We start from the raw sequence: 25,871 nt of genomic DNA, 5'->3' as shown, positions 1-25,871 counted from the left end.
TGTTTCTCTCCTCTTTGAGTTCCCAATTTACTGAATTCTTAACTAAATCATTCTATAAATGTGATGCAAATGGACAAAATTTTCTTCCTTTCCATGAGTTACATTTTCTCTTGGGATGAGTTATTAAGCCTTTTGCATTCTGCTCTAGGTACAGTGATTCTCAGTATGGACCACAGACTTGACAGCCCTAGTATTACTCAGGAAGCTTGTTTGAAATGCAAATTATTTGATCCCCTCTCACACCACTGAATCACAATTTCTATGGAATCTGACCCAATGATTCTTAGGCACATGAAAGTTTTAAAACTGATGCTGCAGATGTTTATGTAGTTATCATGTTTCTTTTTATTTTGCTTAAGCTTACATAGGCAACAGAAGACATTCCATAAGCTTTGATAGAGAGTAGGTGACTTATCACTCTTCCCACTCTGAGACCAGTTTATATTTTTCTTCAAGATACAGTTTGGATAGGAGTCTCTATTGGCTTTTCCGAAGCCTAAGAAAAAAGAGCCAAGGTCTGTGAAGGAAAAGGCTCACCTGAATTATTAAAAAATATCTGAGCTTTGGGACACCTGGATCACTCTGAGTGTCTGCCTTTGGTTCAGGTCATGATCCCGGGATGAGTACTGTATCAGGCTCCTAAGGGAGCGTGATTCTCCCTCTGCTTATGTTTCTGCTCCTTTTTCTGTCTCATATGAATAAATAAAATCTTTAAAAAAAAATCCGAGCTTTGTTTTCTCTTCTGAAATTGCTGTCTCTATGTAGTCGAGAGGGAAGTTCCTCCTATTTTTTCTCTAGATTTGGGAATGTCAGTATTACTTTCTCAGGAATTCTGGAGGTTGGGGACAGACAATTATGTAAACTGCTGCTCCCTGCTCCAAACAAGCACAGAATTACACCAGAGCTGTTGTTAGTTCGGCAACACCAAGAGGACCATAAGGCTTGAGAAGTAGTGTAAGGTCCAAGAGCAATAAGGCTTGAGTGCCAGATTGAGAAGGCGAGGGGATGTGTTAGCACTGGTTAAGAAGTAATTAGAAAGCGAACATACTATTTGATACCAACGACTTTTACAAATAAAATTTCCTAAATACAGTTATCACGTGAAGTGCTCTAGCACAGATTTAATTTCACAAAAGAGGGGTTCCTTTTACATCAGCTTAATATAAGTTTATTTTCACAATGCTATGTTAGTAAGCCCCTAAACTTTACAATCCCTCACATTTCTCTCAAGAATTTGTTTTTAAAGCCTTACTTAGTATTGAATATCATCAAATCATGCTTAAAAATTCTGCAGGCTGGTTTTAAAATCTGAATTATTTAAAATTATGACAATGATAAAATGCCAACCAATCAAGGTCCCAAAGTAACAACACTCAAAATAAGAAAGAATAATCATTGGAATCCTGTTGTATTTTGATAATGGTAAAAGGCTAACCAACTGCTGTCATTAATGTTAATACCTTAAAAAAAATGTATTCATAATCTGAAAGCATATTTTGTCTTGCACATCTGGATTCTGAGGTATAAAACCATGTTTTGCCAACATTCTTTTATTAATCTAACAAGTAATTTCTTCCACAACAGCAACTCTGGTTTAAAAAAAAAACAAAAACAAAAACAGTAACATTAGCCAATCTGTTGTAATGTTCTACGGTCTCCTAATTAAATATAATACATAAACATTTATAAACTACACAGCCACATCAATTTGTAAGCAACTAATAAATTCTGAAATGTTAGAAATATAATAAAATTAGTTATAAATAGTTTCATTTTCTTCTAAATAGTTTTTTTAACTTTCCCCTTTTCCTTATTGGTTTTTATATTTACGCTTTCCACTAATTCTTCCAGTAGACTCTATTAAATCCTAGATTTAAATATGGTTAAAGATAAAATATTGACATGAGTGTACAAAAAATAACACACTGAGTTTTATCAGTGTCTAAGCCACTTAAAGCTATTCTCCAAAAGACATGTTATTCACCCAAGACAAACATGAAAAAAGTTAGAATATAATCTTATGCTTTTGAGGGCTAACCTGTCAGATACATAGGAATATCCAAGGCTCGAGTTTGGAAGTTCTAAATGCCCAAAGGTTAATTTATCACTATTGGAATGGCCATCAACTAAAGAAAGGCCCTACACTAACACTGAGCTCTGTGTTCAACTTGCAGAAGACAGACATTTGGGCTGCTACAAATGAAAAGTAATGAGGCTTTAAGCCTGACTAGCCTTTAAGCAAGGCTAATCAAACATAAAATATTACACATGAATAATAACCTTCAAGAAGTTCCAACATAACCTCTATGGACACTTGCCACTGTATCAACTTAGGTTAACAGTTGTGCAGTCTTAAAAAAAAAAAAAAAAAAAAAAAAACAGTTGTGCAGTCTTGATTAAAAGAAGTCATTTAATCAATTTTCTGCAGTGAATCATCAGACTAATTTCCTGTTAGCTAGAGACTACTACAGCATGTTCCACCTTGGGGCTATAAAATCATGATTACCAAACATCAATTCAACAAATATTCAGTGATAAGTGAAGTATAAGGGGTTGTGCTAAGTGTCTGGAAGACCAAATGTTGAATGGTCTCATAATTTTTCCTCAAATCCCTTTATTTCTAGTAACAAATCTAGACCTACACGTCTATTCCCATATGGAATCTAAAATATGTTAAGTTGATACTTGACTATTTTTCTACATTATGATCCTATTTCTGCTAAATTACCCTTATAGTCCAGCAGTTTAAGGTTTTGTTTAAAAAAAACTATCATTATAGAACTCTGGAAAGATATTAAATTCACTGAATAAAAAACTTTTTGATTTTGTTCCTTAAATATAATAAAATTCTGATATATGATGTTAAGTTAAATTATTAGACAAATAGTCTCCATTCACCTAAAATGAAGTGTAAAGAGGTTTAACTGAACTTTCAACTGAATTTCAATTATCCTAAAATGGTAAATGATTATTTGCATGTCAAACTAAAGTATATTCCTTATGAAATTATCTGGAATTCAAAAAAATTGAGGAAGACAACTTTTAAATATGTTAATAGGTACGCTGGGCAATAAATTCAAACTTTTTAACTTACATCTGCTTAGTTTTTTATTGAGTTAAGTATAAAGGCCCAGTTAATCAACTCATTAGATTGGTCAAGGCAAGACACTTGAACTACATAACAGTATTTAAAAAGCAGTTGGTCTTTTAGTAATTCTCTGGTAATCACACACGCACACACGCACATACACACAAATTGGTAGAGTACTCTGGATATAGGATTTCCCCCCATAATCTCATATAATGCACTGTTCACAATCTGCAGTATTTTGAAAACTATAGAAATTGGACATGACCAAATTAAAGATGCCTGATAAACTCTTAGAGTATGTGGGAACTTCAGCTGTGTTCCCAAAAAGATTGATTTTAAACTATAAAAAAAGGAAAATTCATATAAAATCACAACAGATTTAACAGGCATCTTTGAAAAGAAAGTCAAATTATAACTCAATTTTCTACTTTTCCAAATATGACTAAGGAAAAAAAAAAAGGTACAAGTAGTAATGTCTACATTTTTCTTAAAAACTGTTAACTGAATGGATGTGGGGAAGAAAAAAAAAGCTATACAGTATTATTGCACTCCACGAATGTGCAGAATTCCAAAATGTGCCAGCACTGAAAAACTGTCTTGCATTGAGGTTTTCCAAGAGGTACAACGAGCCTGCCAAGAAAGCATCTGGTCTGTACTAACAGCTTGCTGTCTTCAGTACAGGCCTTCATAATGTCAGTCACGCTGCTCTTGCAAAAAATCCCTTAATGTCTGAAAGAGAAAAAAGAATATTTTATTTCAAAATTCACTCATTTTAATAAAGAAAACATCCATCTATTAAATATTAAGTTGGGAACTCAAGTGATAATATATGGGATACCTAGTATCTTGTTGATCTGTGATGAGAATGATACCTGTAAATAGTTATTGTATTTTTAAACTACTTACAAAAGAGTTTTCAGTGCTGATAGGTGGGGCTATGATCGATGATGTGGGATTGAATCCATATGCACATTGAGCTTCATTTCATTGTCAAGAATTTGAACGAGCTGTTGCATGGATGGGAGGTGACCAGATTCCAGCTTAGACCACACAGGCACATCTATAATAAAAATAAATAGCACCACTCCTTAAAATTAAAGATAAGTCTATAATACATGTTCATTCCACAAATATTTATTGTCTATTGATACAGCTGGGAATACAGAGACTTACCTTTCTTGCCGTTATGGAGTTTATACTCCAGTAGGGGAAAGACAAAACGTACCAAAGAAATAGCTACAGATCACAATTGTGTACTAAGAATTAAAACTAGAAGATGCTGAGGGACATGGAAGAGGTTAGAAAGGAGCCTTTGCACTTATTATTATTAAAATTGAGAGGTACCATTAAAATTGAAAAATATTATCATTAGAAGAGCTGAAATACAGGAGAAGAGGGGTAACAAGGAAGTCTGGAGAGGCGAGTGAAGATTAGATTAGGGTCAATGAACTATAAAGTGCCAGACAGTAAGCATTTTCAGCCTTAGGAAGACATACAGTCTATCACAGCTACTCAACTCTAATTGTAGTCTGAAAGAAACCACAAGCAATATGTAATAAATAAAATTTTATTTAAAAAAAAGGCAGCTGGACATAGGGTCCACATGGCCATGGCTCAACAATCCAATGGCTACATCAAGCAGGGACTTTTGAGTGTGTTAAATGTTCTGGTCTTTACCTTGAGGATGAAGTAAAACCACTTAATAAACTTGAGGCAGTGAAGCAATGAGATGAAATTTATGTATTTATTTAAAAAAAAAAAGAAATTCACTCTACTGTTTGAGCTGGTAAGAAGCCAGATAATAAATATTTTAGGCTTTGAGACTCAAGAAGCAAAAATCAAAGATATCACGCAGGTACTTGCATGACCAGAGAAATAAATTTCCACAGATTTTTCATTGATGAAATTCAAAACTTTAGGTTTAAATGCTAAAATCTGAACTTCATATAATTTCCACGTGCCATAAAATAGTCTTTTGATTTTTTGGTAACCATTAAAAAATTTAAAACTACTGTTGCTCATAGGCCATTATCTGACCACCTCTAGTTTAGAGACTGTATTGGAGGGTAACAAAATCATTTTGACTTGGACTAGGGTAGTCATGTTAACAAAAAATAGAAGTAGAATTTTGAGAAATGTAGAAGGTAGAATTAAGAATCATACTTGGTAATCCATTAGATATGGAGAGTAAGGGAGAAACTGAGGTTATCCTAGCTTTCTGACATGGGCAACTGGACAGAATGATAATGTGCCATTATAAATAAATGAGCAATGCCAGGGAAGGAGCAAATTGGAGTACATAAGAATTGTAGGAAGCGGAGATAATCAATTGCTTGGAAGTAGTTTAAGATTCCTGGGTATATTCCCTCTCCCTCTGCTCATACTCTCTCTCTCAAATAAATGAATAAAATCTTAAAATATTAAACCCTCTCACTCTAAAAAAGATTCCTGGGGGTAGCACCTCGAAGAGAGATCTAGAGGTCTCTATGATGATTCAAGGGTCATCATATGGATATAATTCTCAAGCTAGGTGAGGTGAGGACCATATAAAGTGCTAATTTTGCATATTATGAAAAATAGAAAAGCCCAATGGTTGTTATAAATCATTTAAAATGTGTTAAAGAATGCAAACTATTCGGAACCCACCATTCAAAAAAAAAGAACCCACCATTCAAAGTTATCTCAAATGCACCTGTTGACATACACTGGTTCTCAATCATGTTGCTCAAGAAGAAAACCATCATACATGCATAGACCTAAAAGAAAATGTAATTAAATACAGCAGGCAAAGTTATTTTAAAGGCAAACATTACAACTGAAGACAGACACAAAAGTAATATTTTAAATATAGAGTCTCATTTTTAGTTGGTAATGGCTGTTTTTCAATCTACTTTAAGTTTCTATACAGGGGCAGGAGTGCCTGGGTGACTCAAGTTAAGTGTCTGACTTTCGGTTTTGGCTCAGGTCATGATCTTGGGGTTGTGGTATCAAGCCCCATGTCAGGCTCTGTGCTCAGTGCAGAATCTGTTTGAGATTCTTTCCCCTCCCTCTTCCTCCCCCTCTGCCTGCTCACTCTATCACCCTAAAATAAACAAAATCTTAAAAAAGTTTCTACATAGACTATTATTGCTATTCTAGATGTTCCAATAACATACATGGAACAAGGAAACTACAACATTAATTCACAGCTTTATACACAATGAAGAATAGATATTTGTAACGTAGAGACAGAATCTCTAGATTTCGTAACAGCCTTAATAAGTTAAACAAAAAATTACCAGCATAAGAAGGGTTTATTTCACCATTTATATAAGGTATGAATTCACAAGAGACTAGTGATGCAATAATCAGCAACTTCATGTATTCAATACAACCCATTCATGTTCCAAACAAATCATTTTAAGTCAAATAAAAAAGTCAATTAGATAGCACTAGTATATTAAATTACATTCGCTCCCCCTCTTTGGAGGGCAAATCCATATCCTTTCAAGAGAGACCAGAAGTTCCTTGGTGGACAGAAAGGAACAAAATTTAACAAAATCACCTGACTAAAAAAACAGGATGAAGTGAGGGTGTCAATGTATAGCAAATTATTTCAAAAAAGTAAATAAAAATGCTCACAGCAAATGAGAAAGGGCTCTCCTCCCAGCTAGGTGGGCTTTGATTTCATAGAGGTTACTCTTGCATTTGGGAACAGTAAGTTTATTTTCATGAAAACGATACACAAGGGTACACATAAAAGCTATAGCTCCTCTTCCACAGCAGATTAACAACATTATATGTCTTCAGAAGTAAAATGCACTGAAGTTGGAATCAACAGAATAAATGTAACTCAAAACATTAGAGTACTTAACTTCCAATTCTTAATCTTATGCAAATCAATCTTATTAATAATGGAGACACAGTTCAATAAGGGGTAGCACCTGAGGATGTTTATGTTAAGGAGCCTTGCCTATTACTGGAAATAAGTCGTTCCCTAAGGAAAAGAAGCAAAGATATGTAGGAGTCCACTAAAGGTAGTTTCAGCCTAGACCTAAAAAACAAGCCCAGAGAACTCCAAAACAGAACACTTTTTAGAAGGAAACTTAAGCAATCTCCTCTAAGAGAGAAATAAAATTAGTCCCATTCCTCACAGCAGAAAGACCTTCCAGAAAAGACGACTTCAAGTAAAACAAATGAAATCTAATATAGAATATTAGATATATATTCATATATATATTTACATATATTTAAAACAGAAGAGTCAGAAGCCATTAAAACCAAATTTTAAGAACAAATCCATGAAAAAAAAAAAGAACAAATCCATGGAAATGCCGTTTTTAATGTGAACAAAACCATTAATACCCCTTATTAGTATAAAAGGCCTACATTATGTGTATATGATGTTCTGTTGGATATGATTTGACCTAATCTACATAATCAATATCAAGTATTAGAATTATTTTGTGCCCAGTTTCTTCTAAAGTCACACCTCCCTATCTTTCAAATAGTAAAAAGACCTAATCTTTCTTAATACATAATTATAAAAACTAAGGTCAAGGAAAAAAAAAATACAAAAAAAGACTAAGGCCAAGAAAGGCTAAGTCCCTTATCCAAAGATTAAAAAGTGGTTAAAGCCAAAATAATACAAGTGAACAGATGAATCAGCAACAGATACTTAAAAAAACCAAACAATCCATTAAAATATTTTCACTGACAACCTAAAAATCTACAACTATGAAAACTATTATGTTACGTACCTTATTTTCTTGGCCCCACTGCCAGATGCTAGGAGCTTGCATGCCAAAGAAAGCAAAAGGATCCTTGCCAACAATTATTAAGCCTATTAATACTAGTTTGAAGACTGACAGGAAAGATGCTATGTGTCTATTGAAAGAAAAAAAAAATTCATCAATTTCTCAAATTCAAAACTTCATAATTCAAGTATAAGTGTACAGACATTTTCTAGACACCAAATCTAAAAGTTACTAATTACAAGTAGTAAAAAAGATAGTAACTAAAGTTTATTGTGGAGTTTTAAAACAAAAATGTTTAATATCTTTTAAATTAATAAAAATAACTTGTAAAACTATATAGCATTAACCTTTAAAAATACTATTATTTTAACAGTACAGGATTTTATACCATTGACTTTGTATAAAAATTAAGGTTGCCATCTCTGAAATAATCCTCCTCTTTTCCTTCTTACAGAAAAATTCTTCCTTATTTGGATCAAATCAACTTGCTACTTATAAGACAGTGTTCTCTTTTTTACAACTAAGAAATTACAATAACCAAGAAGAGTTAATTGAAACAATCCACAAAAGTTTACTCACAAAAGTGAAAAAAATTCACTTTAAAAATTCATTTTAAGTTACTGAAATTCACTTACCTATATATGGGTTGAGGGAGGTAATTTTCTCCTTCAATGCGGATGTCTGGGTACCGCTGGCTTATAACCCGCATGTACTCCTCAAACACCCGCCTATAACCTCAGGAAACACTGCAGAAAAATCAAAGTGCTTCTGTTAAGCAACTTAGAATATGCTTCTACTTATTTTGCATTTAGATAAAATATAAAAATTGCCAAGATTAAAAAAGTGTTTCTCACAAACAGTGACAAAGTAATAATGACTGATGCTGGATAACAGCAACATGGAGGTTTCTTCACAAATTTTACATAAATTACCTCCCCGCCATGTATATCCATCTATTAGGACATTAAACTTCGTAGATTTGGGTCATTGTTGGGCAGCAGCAAATACCTATTCATGTATGTCAGCATATTTTGAGCTCTCAAATCAACTTGCTTTTTGAGGGGGTATCTAGTATAAATACTGAAATGAAAACAGCTCTTCTGAAATAGGGACTTTCAAAACTAGAGCAAAGAAAGCTTATAAAATACCAAGGCATGAGACCTGAAATTCTGGTTCTTATTCCAACTCTGCCCCAAATTAGGCAAACACATGCCTTCTCAATCACAATAAAAGGAACTTAAAGAACTCTTAAATCCCTTCTGACTCTAAAATTTGCTTCTACTTTGCAAAGAAAAACAAGGATTGGGAAGATAATTTCACCAGCATGACAGCAATCCATAACATTATTCCAGAAATTAAGTCAATAGTATCGAATATCTCCCATTAAAATATCTAAACAACTACACTGTAGGGGTATGTTTCCCCAGCAAAAAAAAAAAAAAAAAAAGGAGGAAAAGGCCACCAGAGTGCAGATATAGGGGGAGGATACACTGAAAACTTTTAAGATACTGGATGAAAAAAATTGACACAAATAACTGGAAAGGTATCTTGTGTTCATGGATCAGAATTTATATTGTTAAGATGTCCACACTACCAAAAGCAATTTACAGATTCAGTGCAATCCCTATCAAAATTCCAAAGACATTTTTCATAGAAACAGAACAAACAATCCTAAAATTTGTATGGAACTACAAAAAAAAACACAAGAACCAAAGCAACCTTGAGAAGAAAGAACAAAGCTGGAGGCACCAAGCTTCCTTATTTCAAACTGTATTACAAAGCTATAGTAATCAATATTGTAGGGCAGTAGCACAAAAACAGTTCCATAGATCAATGCGACAGAATCAAGAGCCCAGAGATAAACCTACACAAATATGGTCAATTAATTCACACAAAGGAGCCAAGGTTGAAAAAAGAATGGACTCTTCAACAAATGGTGCTGGGAAAACTGTCAGCAACTTGAAAAGAATGAAAACGAACCAACTATCTCCCATTATACACAAAAATCAACACAAAATGGATGAAAGACTTGAACATAAGACCTGAAACCATAGACCTCCTAGAAGAAAACACAGTGGGGGTAAGCACCTTGACACTGGTCTTGGCAATGATTTTGTGGATTTGACCCTAAAAGCAAAGGTGTCAAAAGCAAAATAACAAGTGGAACTACATCAAATTAAAAAGCTTCTACACGTAAAGGAAACCATCAACAAAAAGAACAGACAACCTACAGATCGAGAGAAAATATTTGCAAATTAGCTATCTGATAAAAGCGGTTAAAACCAAAATGAATTAAGGAACTCCTATAACTCAATAGCCAAAAGTCAATAATCTGATTAAAAATGGGCAAACGGACCTGAATAGACACTTGTCCAAAGATGACATAAAAATGGCCAACAGATACATGAAAAGGTGCTCCACATACTAATCAACAGGGAAATGCAAATCAAAATCACAGAAAGATATATATCCCTATACCTGTCAGGATGCCTATCATCAAAAGACAGATAAGCGTTGGCAAGGATGCAGAGAAAAAGGGAATCCTCGTGCATTGTCAGTAGGACTGTGAATTTTTTTAAATTTACAGTTTTCCCCATGGAAACATTGTGAAAGTTCCTCAGAAAATTAAACATAGAACTACCAAATAATCTAGCAATCCCACTTCTAGGTATATACCTAAAGGAAATGAAATCACTATCTTTAAAAGGTATCTGCACCCCCCATATTCATTTTAGCATTACTTAAAATAGCCAAGACATGGAAACAACTTAAATGTCTGACAGATGAATAAAGAAAATGTGGCATAAATACACAAGGGGATGTTATTCAGAAAAAAATAATCTACCATTTGCAACAATATGATGAAACTTGAAAGCATTATGCTAAGTGAAATCAGTCAGATAGAGAAACACAAATTGTATAATCTCATTTTACATAGAATCTAAAAAAGCCAAGCTCAGAGACATGGAGTAGACTGGTGATTGCAAGGGGCTGTGGAACAGGCAAAATGTGGAGATGTTGGTCAAAGGATACAAACCTCCAGTTGTAAAACAAATTCTAGGGCTCTAATTTTTTTTTTTTTAGGATTTTATTTATTTATCCATGAGAGATACAGAGAAGGCAGAGACATAGGCAGAGGGAGAAGCAGGCTCCTCGCAGGGAGCCTGATGTGGGACTCAATCCCAGAACCCCAGGATCATGCCCTGAGTCAAAGGCAGAGGCTCAACCCCTGAGCCACCCAGACGTCCCTCTAGGGCTCTAATTTACAGCCAATGGCTATAGTTAACAATACTATATTACATACTTGAAAGTTGTTAAGAGAATAAATATTAAATGTTCTCACTCAATAAAAAGTAATTGTATGAGGTGATGAATGTATTAACTAACCTTACTATGGTAATCATTTCACAATACATATCATCACCTTAAATATACATAATTTCTATTTGTCAATCAGTAACTGAGGGAAAAAAAGGAGGTGGTACCACAAAATCAACAGAAGAGCTTACAAAGGTAAGGTTGTTAAGCACATAACTACATTAAGTGAAGGGACACATAAACCAATGAAAGTACAGAGGAAGCAGAATCAGTAATTAACAGTAATGTAAAACCTAAGGTGCCAACTTTGTCCATCACACTGTCAAGGAAAAACATACCATCAGGTTTATGTCTGACAGGATACAACAGTCCAAATATCAGTAGATCTCAATTTAAGAAAACTCACTTTTCAGGGAAAAAAAGTCACAAATCTTCTTTACAATTAGTATTTCCTTTACATTTAGAATAAAAATTTCACAAGAGATTAAGTCCCTAAAAAGTATGAAATTTTTGCAAAGGGTCTACAGCTAAACACTTAAAAGAACTTAGGAATCTCCACATACTTTATGTTCACTAAACATTCACCTTATGTAATATTTTATTATTGTTATTAGTCACCAAATTGTAGTATTTTGTCACAATTGCTTTCTCTATAAAAAAATTTTAATGCTGCTTTTGTTTTGAGGATATTACGAAAATAACCTAGCTCACCTATATGCCTAACCACCTTGAAACCAAGAAATGGCACCTGATTTCAGTGCCTTCAAATTTGTATTAACTCTGTGTTTACAACGGAGTTAATTATCTAAAATGATATCCTCTAACTTTTACTCAAACACTCTGAGGATCAGAGACAAAGTTAAGAAAGCTGAAAATTTACTATTAATTCACTCATTCAAATACTCACTGAATGCCTATTACATGTCAAGCAGTATTATTAGACGCTGGGTTTGTAATGATGAGTGACACAGGTATGGTCCCTGTTCTTAGGGCTGAGAGACTAGAACACAGACCTTGTGATTTGAGATTCTAGCTCTTTCCACTAGACTCCAGCAGAAGAGCTGGATGTTGCAAGAGCTATTCTTCCCTTTGTCCAGGAAATAGGTTCCCTTTGGCCCAAATGCCACAAACAAGTTTCCATACGGTTGACCTCTTGATGGCAGAGATCTCAAAGGTTCTTCTGTGATAAAGACATAGAGATTCTTCCTCTGGGAGAGCTAAAAACCTGTGGGCCCCAAGAAGTCCCTCATGTTTGCTCTGGGAGTTCTAGTCTCTTGCCAAGGGAAGTCCAAGAGGCCTAGCTAGAGGTGTATGTATCTACGTGCAGACAACACTTCGGGCCAGACTCCTCCTAGTCACCTACTCTTCTGGCTGCTGTGCCCGGAAGCCTAGCTCTACCCTCCGTTCTTCCAGTCCCAAGTCTTCAGTGTGGGATCAGACCTTCAGATCAAATTCCAAAAGGAATCAGCCCATAATCTTGAAATTCAAAAAGGACTTTAAAATTGTACCTTTTTTCAAATTTCTGGTTATAAAAAACGTGTAAGTCTGGAAGATGTAATGTACAGCACAGTGACTATAGTTAATAATAGTATACAGCATATTTGAAAGTACCCAGCAGAGTGGATTTTAAAGGTTCTCATCAGGGGACGCCTGGGTGGCTCAGTGGTTGAGCGTCTGCCTTTGGCTTAGGTCATGATCCTCGAATTCTGGAATTGAGTCCCACATGGGGCTCCCAGCAAGAAGCCTGCTTCTCCCTCTGCGTCTCTCTCTGCCTCTCATGAATAAATAAAATCTTAAAAAAAAAAAGTTCTCATCACAAGAAAAAATTTTTTTTAACTGTATGGTGATTGCTGTTAACTGGACTTATGGTAGTAATCATTTTGCAATACACAAATATCGAATCTTTATGCTGCACAACTGAAACTAATGTGTCAATTATACCTCAATAAAAAACAAAACCAAATGATAGGAACTTTCCTTCCTATCATTGCTTCCAGAATTGTGAGGAAAACCTAGGGAACTTTTCCCCCTATATAACTGTTTTCCCAAAATCAATTTTCCTGTTTTAAAACAGCAATCTCTACTGCTGACAGGTGTTTTCCAAAACAAAATATACCTACTGCTTATTGAGGTGGACAAAATGTTAAATTAAAGGCATACATCATTCCACTATCTACTACCACACCCAGCCCTTTCAACTTAAACTCATTCTTTCTGGGTCCGTGAGTAAAACTATGACGTCCAATATACCTCCAAGAACTAAATATGGGAACATGCTAAAAACATGCTGCAGTAGCTGCCTCTTCCTCCTGTCGTAGGTAGAACCAAAGGTCCTTAAGAAGTAGATTTAAACTTTGCAATCTTAATGTTGTCCTGATTAGGGTTAGAAATAAGAGAAATATCTTACTCTATGGAGTCAACTTTTGCAACTGCTCAATTTAAAATATTTTTCACTGTACTTTTCTAAAAGAAAAAACTTGCATACAAATTAGATGATCTATGTGAAAGGAAATTTAATAAACAAAATGCCTTGCCTGTGCTATTTCAAATAGAGTCTGTACTTTTTAAAGTCCATCATATTTTCAGTGCCGATTCATGATGCCAACTACTCCACTTTTCCCCTTTCTATATTATGTCTGCTCCTAATTGTAGTCAAATGCTTATTTATATCAAACCTAAGCCCATCACAAACCCCAGTCTCTCACATCTTACAAAAACAAAAACAAAATTTCAGATACTCCTGAAATAACTTACGATTTATTCCTATTTTTAGCACCTCTTGAATTCACCTTCTCCTTTATTTACAATAACCTCCTCTCTCCAACTGTCCTCACCCACATACACAGGATTGGATCCTCTTTACATAATGAAACCAACTCCTTGCCATTGCTGACATTCCAGAATAATGCAAACCTGTCATAGTAAGGCTCCAGTTCCCTCTCTAAAAGCGAAGAAATGGGATTTTAAAAAGTGACTATCTCCACAAACATGAACACTTAATATATTTAATCTTTCAAAAGACTGAGAAGTGAATCTTCAGAGAAACAAAAATAAAGTACCTTTTACTGTGAAAAAAGTACAGATGTAAACCAGGGAAGAGCGAATGGTGACTCCTCTGACTTTCTGGCTTTCTATTTTAGTTCCTCTCTCTGAAGCCCTGCTGCATCTCTCTCTGCCTTTGGGTTCTAAGACAATTCTTATAATAATTTAAAAATTTATTTCCAAATGTATTGTTCAAACCAGTTCAAAAAGGTTTCTGCTACTTGCATCTCAAGAATCTCAACTAATACTTATCCCACACTATACCAAGAAAAATAGGAAGACATTTTGTAAATACTGTGCTAATTATCTACAGCACTACTTGGTCCAACAGCTCACTGATCACTGAAAGCTGTGTTTTTAGATATAATCTTTACTTCTCCTTGTTCTGTTTAATAGATGAAATACTATAATAATAAATATCTGTCTGGTATATCACCTACTCTAAGTGCCTTAAGGAATGAAATCTGCAAGGTGTTCTATAAACCACACAAGAAACAAGGTATTCAGGGAGTGAAAAATAGACTAAACTGATGTTTTTAAAAATTGCAAACAGGAGTGCTTATACACTTTGAAAACCAAAATGTGGCCCAGAACTTGCTCAGTTTTTTTAGGAAGCTGCAAAAGCAACACTAAAGAGGTATCAGTTTATCACATAAAGGAACAGTATTATATGAAATCAGATTATTTCCCTTCCAGCTATCTCTTGAAACACCACAGTGGCCACCACAGTACAAACATATACACAAAATATGCATAAAGTGGCTTCTAAGATTCTTAGCTTCTTTAATGAGTTTATTCCAAAGATATGACAGAGCTAAAATATGATTAATAATCTGTTTTTATTCCCTTCATTCTTTTGTCTTATTCTTGAGGTCACTAGCTTCTAATTTCTCCATACCTTTGGCATAACATTTCACAAACTCTTTTGCTGAAGACTATTCCACAAGAATTTATAAAGTGCTTAGTTCCTCAGCTTTTCCTGGGGAGGAATTTTACCTGTTTATTCTGGAAAACAGAATATTAACAGATTTATAAGGTATGCAGTTACTCAATAAAGATGACTTGATTAAAGCATTCAGTAAATGGTGACAAGTCATTCTGTAGAATTCCTTTGTTTCATCCTAAAATACTTCACATACGATGCCAAGCTTTTATTCTTTTCAATACATTTTTTAATTAGAGGTATGATTCATGGGCCACAGAACTCACCCTCAGTGGATTTTTATAAGTTATTAAAGAGACAGATAAGAAAATACATTGTGCTCTATGATGGTTTAATGGCTAAACTAAAGAAGTCTCTGGGCTGCTTTACTGCTTTCCTATTTGACCTGTATATTTACCTGCCTATTGGTTGTAGACTCATTCCACATGACATTAGAATAAAGGCAGGAATCTTAGAAAGAAAATCACCAACAGGATAGCAGAGTAAGAAGAAGTAAGGGCATGTCAGATACCACAGCAGCAGAAAGAGAACTGGCAGTAGCACAATGAATTCTGGTAAAGGCATGGAGGCCAGGCCAAGAGTGTGACTGGTAAGAGTTATGTTCAAACCTGAAGTTCTACATGTATTACATTCTATGCCTAATAGCTACCAAACTGGAACAGAGGCCAACCAGGTAAAAACCTACCAGAAATGAACAGTATTAGGTGATATCTATCTATACTCCAGTTAGGAATATACAGAGCGGGCAGGGAGGGCAGTTACGTTATTTCAGAGACAACCACAGTGGACTACAACAGGTTGTACTCACTTTTTCCATAAATACGGATTGATGACATTCAAAAGAGAGAGAACCTAGATCAAGAGAAAGCAAAACAGACAAAAATCTATGTCTTTCGGTGGTAGCAATGTTCTAATGAAGAGAGTAAACTGGTAATAGTCTACTGAAGAGGATACAGTTCATCAACTCATATCTGAAGCTGTTTCTCTAGTTTTGAGAAACAGGGAGGATAAACAACAACAACAAAACACAAAACGCCTGAGGTATTAATAAAAAAAAAGTCATAAAACAAAAGAGCAGAAATAGCAAATAGAAAAGATTCAAAATAGAGTCTACATCCAAAAATATTCTACAAGCAGAAGAATGGTAAGAGGTAAGGAGGCACTACAAGAAATCTCAAAACCAAAACGTGGAATCAAAAAGTATTTTGAGGCAAAAAATAAATAGTTTTTTTTGAGGTCTTAAAAAAAATTGATGGGTAAAAAAAACAGAAACTGCAGAAGATCCGAATACTATCATTAATAGGCAGATTTCACAGATCACGTTTTACTGTCAATAGGAGAAACCCCTCTGAGAGCCCAAAGAACACTTCCAAAAATTGACCGTCATAAAAAAAAGCCAAGTAGGAATGGCAGATGTCATATTATGATTACAGCGCAATAAACTAGAAATTTTAAAAAACTCAACCTATTTCTCTAAGATCTTCTAGTAGGAGTATTAACTCATTTAACAATGTCAAAATTGTAAGTGTGACACCCTTTGACATAATCGTAATACTTTACTTCTGTGGATTTAGTTTATGGAAATTATTGGACAAGTATACAATATATATGAGGATATTCACCTTGGCAGAGTTAATTTTGTGAAAAATTAGGATCAACCAAACTGTTAACCAACAGGCACTAGTTACTTAAATTAAGGAGCACTCATCTTATGTAATACTATGCCTACTGCTGCATATGTGTACTTACTGACACTGAATGGTAAGTGATAGAAGGCAAATTTCAAAAAAAAAAAAAAAAAAAGCATACACCTATGAACTCATTTCTGTAAAATTATATAACACTTGTGTAGAGTTGTCTTGAAGGAGGTTCTGCAAAATGGGATACAGGGATTTTTTTTTTTTTTAACTTCCTTATGTATACTTCTGAGGGAAAGGTAAAATACGTGGCCCCAAAATATGCCACTTTGGGATATGGCTTATTTTGAGCTGAAGGCAATCCAGACCAACTGGACTCAACAAAACTCAACAAAACAAAACAAAACAAAACAACCTACTGATCCCTTAACTACTTAAAAGAATTGGGATAAGCCCAAACAGAAAGCTATTATCAGAGGTAACTTAACCTGAAAGATTTCTTTGGCAAGGCAAACATCTATTTACCAAACATCTGCTCTTCTTACTGTCCTGTGAATTACCCTCCTCCCCTTTGAAGCCCCAGGCCCCTATTTTATTCCTTAGCTCAGGATATAAGCCTCAATTGCCCAACTTGTTCTCGCCTCTCCTATTTTTTAGAGAGCTCTCATAAGTATGTAATTAAATTTTTTTTTCCTGTTCATCGGTCTTACGTCATTTTGATTAACAGACCAGCCAAGAGAACATATAAGGATAGAAGAAAAATGTTTCCTCCCTTACACTTCTTTATTATTTTTACAAGAAAACTGTACTATTTTTATAACCCGAAAGCTAATTTCATTTTTGTAAAAGATGAAAGCCTCAGAGTAAAGTTTTCAAAGGTTCATTTACCAAATTCTCATCACAGCATTAAAGACAATAAAAATAATACATTAATAAAACTTGTTCAATGATAGTATTCACACTCTGCTAGCAGTTTTTAATTGATTATCTTCCTCCAGCTTTATTTCCTGTCCCTCCCCCTTCTCTATGCTGAGTCAGGCTTCATTTACATATGATCTTCCCTTATGTATAAGGCTATTTTTCTACATCTCCTGGTGGTTTCCTCAAACCCTTAAAAATTTCATTTCCTCCTCTCAAAGCCTTCCCACTCTCCCTGAATAGACAATCTTTCTTTCCACTATGTTTTTAAAGCTCTCCATTATGATCTCTTTTAGAACACCCTGAACAGAATGCTTTACTGTAATATTGTTTAAGATGTCTGTCTCTCCCACCAGACAACAGGTTTTCAAACATGCCTGCAAAAAACTAATTCTTATCTTCCTAAATATTGGACAAAAGGGGAAAGTAAGTGGCATGGGGAAAAAGGCATAAAAAACAAGGACCTGATCATCAGTAGTTCTTGTTAAAACCCATACAGTAAGATTTCTTCCTCACCAATCCTAGGCTGCACCCCAAATCAAGGTAAGGTATATGAAAACATGATTTGATTTCCCTTTTTGGAAAGCAGAAAAGGTGACAGAAAAGTATATATGTATGCTTTTGGCTTTTTGCCTTGAAGCTTCCTAAGAGTATACAATAGAAAAACAGAATATTAGAAGTAATTGGAATGCAACCAACATCGTCATATATTGGTTGAACAAGTTGAGAGCTAAAGAGATTCAATAATTTCTGGAAAGTCACTCAGAAGATTAAGAGGCAGATCAAATAAGAATCTGGACTTCGAAACTGTTAGTTCAGTAAATGCAGGTTTCCAGTAACTAGACTATTCAAAATTTATGAGGTTATCTTGGTATTTCCAAATGATACATTCAATTTGATTTCCACCACTTACCTTAATGGCAAATAGTAAGGAAAGAATGTTTTCATTTTTCTGCTAGAGGAGATAAAACCTTTAAAACCATGCATATTTTTTACCCATCTCTAAAAGCTTTGGACTAAAGTACTTTGTTCATTAAGTCGAAACAACTATTATGTGTACATTATTCAGTTAGATACTGTAGTTTGTTTAAATAATAAAAAAAAAAATAAAATGGTGACTAAGCTCTACATAATTACAGGAAACTTTAAAAATCTAACATAATGGGAGGTATAGCAGCCAGCACTTTATTTGTTCTCTAGTAACACTCCATTAGTACTCTACTATCTGTATCAACTTACTATTCCTTTGTTTCACTGCTTCAATGTGTCAGTTTAAATGGCAGTATTGGGATGCCTGGGTGGCTCACCAGTTGAGCGCCTGCCTTTTGCTCAGGGCATGATCCCAGATTCCTGGGTTCGAGTCCCACATTGGGCTCCCTGCATGGAGCCTGCCTCTCTCTTTGTGTCTCCCATGAATAAATACATAAAATCTTTAAATAAATAAATAAATAAATAAATAAATAAATAAATAAATAAATAAACGGCAGTATTTTTTTTTTTCCCTCAGTGATATATAAAATAATGATGTATCTTTTTATCCATATCTTAGGTTTGGTGAAACACAGTAACTGGTATTTAAGATTTTAGTTTTAGTTACTATGGCTATTTTGGGGAGATGAAAATCTCTTTGTAGGATATTCCCCTTTTATCATCTAAAAATTCAAGATTCCTCCCCTTTCCTATCACCAAAAAGAAAAAAAAAATCCACAAAATGTGTCTCCCTTATCATTCTAATGAATGGAACAGCACCACTCCAGAACTCAGGAGCTAGGTTTGACACTTCTTACTCCATGCCTCCTCTCCTCCCCCCCCAAATATATAACCCATCACCAAATACACAAAATCTATCTCCTAAAGATCTGTCCCTTTACATTTTACTCCCAATAGTCTCCCTAAATGGTTTCCCCAAATCTCTTCTTTGTCCCCTCTAATGTGTTTTCCACAGTGAGGCTAACTGATCTTTCCATATGGCCTGCCAGACCTTCCAGGGTCTGTGCCACCTTCTCTTTGGTCTTTGAGGTCAGTAGCCTTGGCCTCTTCAAGCAGTTATGTTCTCTTTACTACAAGGCCACTGAACGTGTCATTCCCATAGCTTGAAAGCTCTCTAGCAATAAATCTTATCCTTCAGATCTCAGTTCAAAGTTGATTTCCTCATAGGAATCCTCCCTAATCCCCTGACTATACAGGACTTAACCCAATTGTAATTTTATATGTGTTGTCTATGAATTAATGACTGCCTTCCACTTCTGCCTATGATGTCTTTGAGAAAACTGAATTCAATTCCCAGAACCAAGCAAAGTGCCTGCACTGAGTAGGTACTCAAATATTTGAATATGCAAATATGTCTACAGTAACATTATCTTTACAACTCACAATATCTCAGATTTTCTCCAATTCAGCCTTTTACTAATCTAAGTATCACCATCCAAATCAGCCATAGGCCTTTATTTTCTTGCCTCCATACCTTGAAAGCAAAGGCTGAGTTTGTACAAATTTAAATAAAAATTTGTTCTTAGAGTAGGTGTTTCATTTGCCTCTTAAAAATACTTTTAGAAGTTGGTTGTCCTAAAATATCAGCAATGGATTCTTAACAAAAATTGGAAAATTCTGCTGTATTCTGCTTATGTTTTGAAATTTTTATTTAATCTTAGTGTATCATTTGTTAAATATCCAGTAAGTATTAACTGTAAAGAGCTGCAGCCAGTAAGCTCTTTAAACTACAACTGATTAAATGCTGTAGGCTTGACTACATGCTAAATCTCCTATGTGGGGAAAATAAAACACACATACAAACATCATACCAACTAGTACCTGTCAGAATACATTTACACGTAAGACTCATTTATTCATAAAAACCACAAAAAGGGAGAATGCTACAAGGGAACTTTATTTTCAACTGACTAGAGAACTTCCTTTATGTTCAATGTTTAAACATCCAAATAAGCAGGATTAAGCTTTTCCCCCAAATATGAAATCAATGTCATCAAATTCACCTAATTTCATTGCTAGATTGAAAAATATATTTTATTAAAAAATTTAATTCATCAGAGAGTGCGCATGAGCATGAGTGGGCTGTGCGGCAGAAGGAGAGGGAAAATCTCAAGACAACTCCCCACTGTGTGTGGAGCCTGACATGGGGCTGGATCCCAGGACCCTAAAATCACCACCTGATTGGAAATCAAGAGCCAGATGCTCAACAAATTGAGTCATCCAAGCACCCCAGAAAAGACAATAAAAAAAAATCCTTTGCTTCAAAAAACACCATAAACAAAGTAAAGGTAAACCACAACTTGGAAAGGATATCCATCAATTGACATAAACCAAGAGTTAGGAGCATAAAGTAATACCATGCACTTCTGGAAGCTCCATGGGGGACCATATCTACACTGTTCACCATGGTATGTATCTTCAGCCCCTGGCACAAGTAGGTACTGAATGAATATTTATTGAAAAAAAAACACATCAGTATAGAATAGGAAAGTTCATACTAAGCTATTTTGCACACTCTAATTCCATTTGTGTTGTGCTGCTGCCGTTGTATTAGCAATTATAAAAGTAGTACAATTAATGGATGATATTTTGAGCTACAGTTAAAAAGAGCACTCATAAAATAATAAAGGACAAAAGTGATTGAAAAGGTAAAAATAATTCTCTCCTTGCTTACAATGGTAATCAATGAAAAACTGCTTTGTATAGCACTTAGATTTCAAACAGAATTAAAAGAATTTTCACGTATTTATCCTCAATTGTTTTAGCTTCCTTTTCTTTCCCAAACTGGCAAATGAACGTCCAAGAGATTCTATCAAAGCCAGAAACCCAATATTCAATTTACTATATTCAGATTAATCTCTGGGGGAAAAAGTAACAAACAACAAGCTAAATTTACCTGTATATGGAGCGCACACTAATAAAACTATCTCCCATCTATGATTACAACAAAACAAAACTGAAGAACTTTTGTATGTAATATGCTCTAGGTTACTGCAAAAGAAAACTCTCATTAGACTTCTGGGACAAGTTTGTACTTAAAGGGGAAAAAAAGAAAAGAAAAACTATGTATCGGGAATCCCTGGGTGGCTCAGCGGTTTAGCGCTGCCTTTGTCCCAGGGTGTGATTCTGGAGTCCCAGGATCAAGTCCCACGTCAGGCACCCTGCATGGAGCCTGCTTCCCTCTCTGCCTCTGTGTGTCTTTCATGAATAAATATATAAAATCTTAAAACAAAACAATAACTATGTATCACAAATTCAACTGAAGTACTTAAGACTTTTTAAAAAGTTTAATTGAAGAACTAAATGCCCTTCCCTATATGTTTACACATCTGGAAAACTTAGTTATGCATATCCTCAGTGGAAGGTACATTTGTTAAATTATTATGACAGGAATTCAGTTCCTATACCATTGAAATACGAGCAATTGTAAAAGAGTATTTTGGAAAATCCCAAGTGAAATCAAGAGGTGCAAAAGTAGGAAACAGAAAAATTACATAACTTGGAAAATGCAGTCTTCTTTTAACTACTTATATCCAAAGTATCATAATCCTTAACAATAATTATAGGTCGAAAAAATGACTCTGCTGCTTCCGGGTGGCCCAGTGGTTAGGGCCTGCCTTAGGCTCAGGGTGTGATCCTGGGTTCCAGGATCCCTCTGCCTATGTCTCTGCCTCTCTCTCTCTCTCTGTGTGTCTCTCATGAATAAATAAATAAAATCTTAAAAAAAAAAAAAAAGACTGCCACTTTCTAATTTAAAAAAATACGGAAAAAATCAGAATGGTCAAGTCATAATCCCCATTTACAGTATTATATGAAAATGATATATCCTGGCCACACAGTAAACAGTACAGGGAGTCGTTTTTATTTTAATCAGGAAGAAACTGCAAAATCTTTATAGTTTTCACTGCAAAAATAAAGCCCACTTTCTGACTCTAAGGGTCGTTTCAATTGATTTTTAAAATTTAAAATATTTGCTTACTCTTTAAAACATAAGAAAAAAAAATAGTCGGGTAAGTAGAAAATCTAACCTTTAGCACACTACTCCACCCAAAGTATCAGGGCTCTGAAAACACATTAACCTGACCATCCTATCCTGTTAAAAAAAAAAAAAAAAAAGTCGCCTTTTGCGATATCAAGATGCTAATTTCTTTTTTTTTTTTTTTTTTTAAGATTTTACTTCTTTATTCATGAAGAAACAGAGAGAGAGAGAGAGAGGCAGAGACACAGGCAGAGGGAGAAGCAGGCTCCGTGCAGGGAGCCCGACGCGGGACTCGATCTCAGGATCCCAGGGTCACGCCCCGGGCTGAAAGCGACGCTAAACCCGCTGAGCCAACCGGGGGATCCTAGAATGCTAATTTCTACAATTTTAGTTTTGCCTTTCAAATCCTAACCAACCCCCACCCCACCCCACCCGCAGCCCCACCTACCTCATTACAGGCATTACTGCACAGGTTCTAACAGTTAACCAGGTAACAACAAAAATCGCTTCTAGGGCAATGTCGAAACACTGCTGGGTGTCTTCTGGTTTCAGGTGGGGTTTTTTTTTTGTGTGTGTGTGTTTTGTTTTTCTGTTTCTCTGAATGCACAAGAGATTTGCAAGACGGGAAGACAGCCACGCCAGGACAGGCGACCCCCGGGAGGGGTGGGGGGTGGGGGAGGCCTGGGAGTGAGCTGTCGCAGGGACACCGAACAGGCTCCTCTTCTTTTCCTTTTTCTTTTCTTTTCTTTTCTTTTTCCTTTCCTTTCCTTTCCTTTCTTTCTTTCTTTCTTTCTTTCTTTTTTTTTTTCCCTCGGGCTCCTTTTCAAAGACATTCTGGAAACTGCACGCGGAGGAGCAGCCCTGGAGCTGTCAGAACCCCCCCCCCCCTCCACCACCTCCCTCAACAGTCACCCCGGGAGGCTCGGAGAGAGGGCGCCTGTCACTCGCGGGTCTCCTCCAACGACCTGAAGTAACCTGCGCTCGGGGGGAGGGGGAGGGCAGCGAGGGGGGCAGCGAGGGCGGGCGCAGGCTCCGGAGGCCCACGCTCCAGCTCCTCCGCAGGCGGCCGCCGTGGCCGTGGCCGTGGCCTGACGTACTGACAAGTGTCCCCACGTCTTCGCCTTTCACTATTTAACCTTCCCGTGCCCTCCTTCCGCACTCCCACCATTCTAGGAAGGAAAAAATAAAAAAACAAAAAAAAAAACCAAAAACCTGAGTGAAGCGAACGGTTATGCCCTGAGGAAGGAAGGGCGGGCGCGGACCCCGCGGAAGGCCGCCGGCGCCGCCGTTCCGGGCCCGGGGAGGCCCAGCCCGCTAGGCCGCGGAGCCGGGGCCTCGCGTAGCTGACGGCGGCCGAGGCGGCGCGGCGCGGCGCGGCGGGGCCCGGCACGCACACTCACCAAATCTGGAACTTGAGCAGCGGCCCCGTGGCGTACTGCATCTTTAATCTTTTGCTAGGCACGCCGCCCAGGTTGGCCGAGGCATCGCTCCGGATCACCGCCGACGCCGCCACCAGCAGAACGAGCAGATACCTCATCGTCGCCGAGCCAGCCGCGTCGGCCGCCCTCAGGACCGAGACTCGCCGCAGCCAGCGCGAGGCCGAGCGGGAGCCGCGAGCCGCGAGCCGCTCCCCGCAGCGCGCAGGCGCGACCCGCCCAGGTCGGGGAGGGGAGCGCGGAATGCGCCTGCGCAGGCCGGCGCTCGCTCGCGGCCCGGACCCACCATCTTGGATGGGCGCGGAGCCCGGGCTGGAGTGCGAGGGGCGGGGCGGGGCGGGGCGGGGCGGGGAGGCGGCCCCGGGGCGTGGGACGGGTGCCTTCCCCTGCAGTCTCCCTCCGTGCAGGCGCTGCTGAGCCGGCGACCCTGGGGAGCACCCGTTTCGCAGCCTTGACCCGGGGCGGGGGGGGGGGGGGGGGGGGGGGGGGGAGGGCAGCCTGCGCTCTAGGGGCGCCACGCTGTGGCTTTCTCTTGGATCTCGCAGTACTGCTGTCTCCCAGAAGGAACCTAAAGAAAGGAAGACTTTAGGAGAATTTCGATCACGTAGAGGAGTGGAAGAGTGGAAATACTACCTTACTTGGATCCCTGCGGGGGCTCAGCGGTTCAGCGCCGCCTCCGGCCCAGGGCGTGACCTCGGGGTCGCGGGATCGAGGCCCACGTCCGCTCCCCGCATGGAGCCTGCTTCTCCCTCTGCCTGGGTCTCTGCCTCTCTCTCTCTCTCTGTCTCTCATGAATAAATAAATAAAATCTTAAAAAAAAAAAAAAAGACTTAAAAAAATTAACCTTACTCGTCGACTTTACACAGTTGTGCAGGTCTCACCTGTTTTTCCCCCGCCCCGGGGATGCCAGTGTCAGACATCCTGTTATTTCACTTGTAGGTATTTAAACGTGTATCTCTAAAAAAGAAATAATAATAAATTGAAAAATAATAACTACTCTTTGGGGGGGGATCTGCCTTCAAGACCGTTATCCTACCTTTAAAAAGGAAACAGGGATTCTTTAATACCAAGTACCCAAGTGTTCAGATTTCTTCAGATTTCTCTTAAAATCAGAACCGAAATAAAATCCATGGCCGTCGGTTGGTCTTTTAGTTTGTGTCCGAGGATTTAAGACCAAGAATGTGGGGCAGCCTGGGGGGCTCAGTGGTTGCATGTCTGTCTGCGGCCCAGGACGTGACCCTGGGGTCCCGGGATCAAGTGCCACGTTGGGCTCCCGGCATGGAGCCTGCTTCTCCCTCTGCCTGTGTCTCTGCCTCTCTCTCTCTCTCTCATGAATAAATATATTTTTTAAATAAATAAAACCAAGCATATAGCAGGAATTGAGAAGTATCGTTTATCATTTATTGTCGCAAAAAGGAAGACACACCCCTGGGAACCAAGGGGAGTCTGAAAAAGACGGTGTTAAACCCTTAGGGTATATAGGCTTCGATTGAATGATTTGGGAAGACTGTTGGAGATAGCAGTGGAAACTTCGATCATACTTTTCGAAGTCTCAGCGTCAATAAGTATAGGTCATTCTGGATCATTTATCCCAGGTACCGCAATTATGCAATACATCAAATATGAGTTTGAGAGGGGAATAGGAAATCCTGAATTAATGTGTGCCTATAGTTTCTTATATCCAATAGCTCAAATGTAGCACATGATCATAAATTTTTTCTGGGCAGCCCAGGTGGCCCAGCGGTTTAGCGCCACCTGCAGCCCAGGGTGTGACCCTGGAG

The 25,871-nt window shown here is 37.3% G+C and overlaps 1 protein-coding gene across 1 annotated transcript; it reads right to left on the bottom strand.

Moving 5' to 3' along the window:
• Positions 1–313: 313 nt before the first annotated feature.
• SELENOT (selenoprotein T) lies at positions 314–24,282 on the bottom strand. The gene is given in 7 exon segments (NM_001164487.1): positions 314–2,354; positions 2,395–3,820; positions 3,998–4,151; positions 5,760–5,847; positions 7,831–7,957; positions 8,463–8,573; positions 24,055–24,282. Coding segments are annotated over 5 exon segments (588 nt in total). The 5' UTR covers positions 24,192–24,282; the 3' UTR covers positions 314–2,354; positions 2,395–3,820; positions 3,998–4,026.
• Between the last annotated feature and the right edge of the window lie 1,589 nt (positions 24,283–25,871).

Source organism: Canis lupus, chromosome 23 (assembly GCF_011100685.1).
Source record: "Canis lupus familiaris isolate Mischka breed German Shepherd chromosome 23, alternate assembly UU_Cfam_GSD_1.0, whole genome shotgun sequence".
Lineage (NCBI taxonomy): Eukaryota > Metazoa > Chordata > Mammalia > Carnivora > Canidae > Canis > Canis lupus.
The sequence above is the reverse complement of the archived record's forward strand: the minus strand, read 5'-3'. Positions and strand labels throughout refer to the sequence as shown.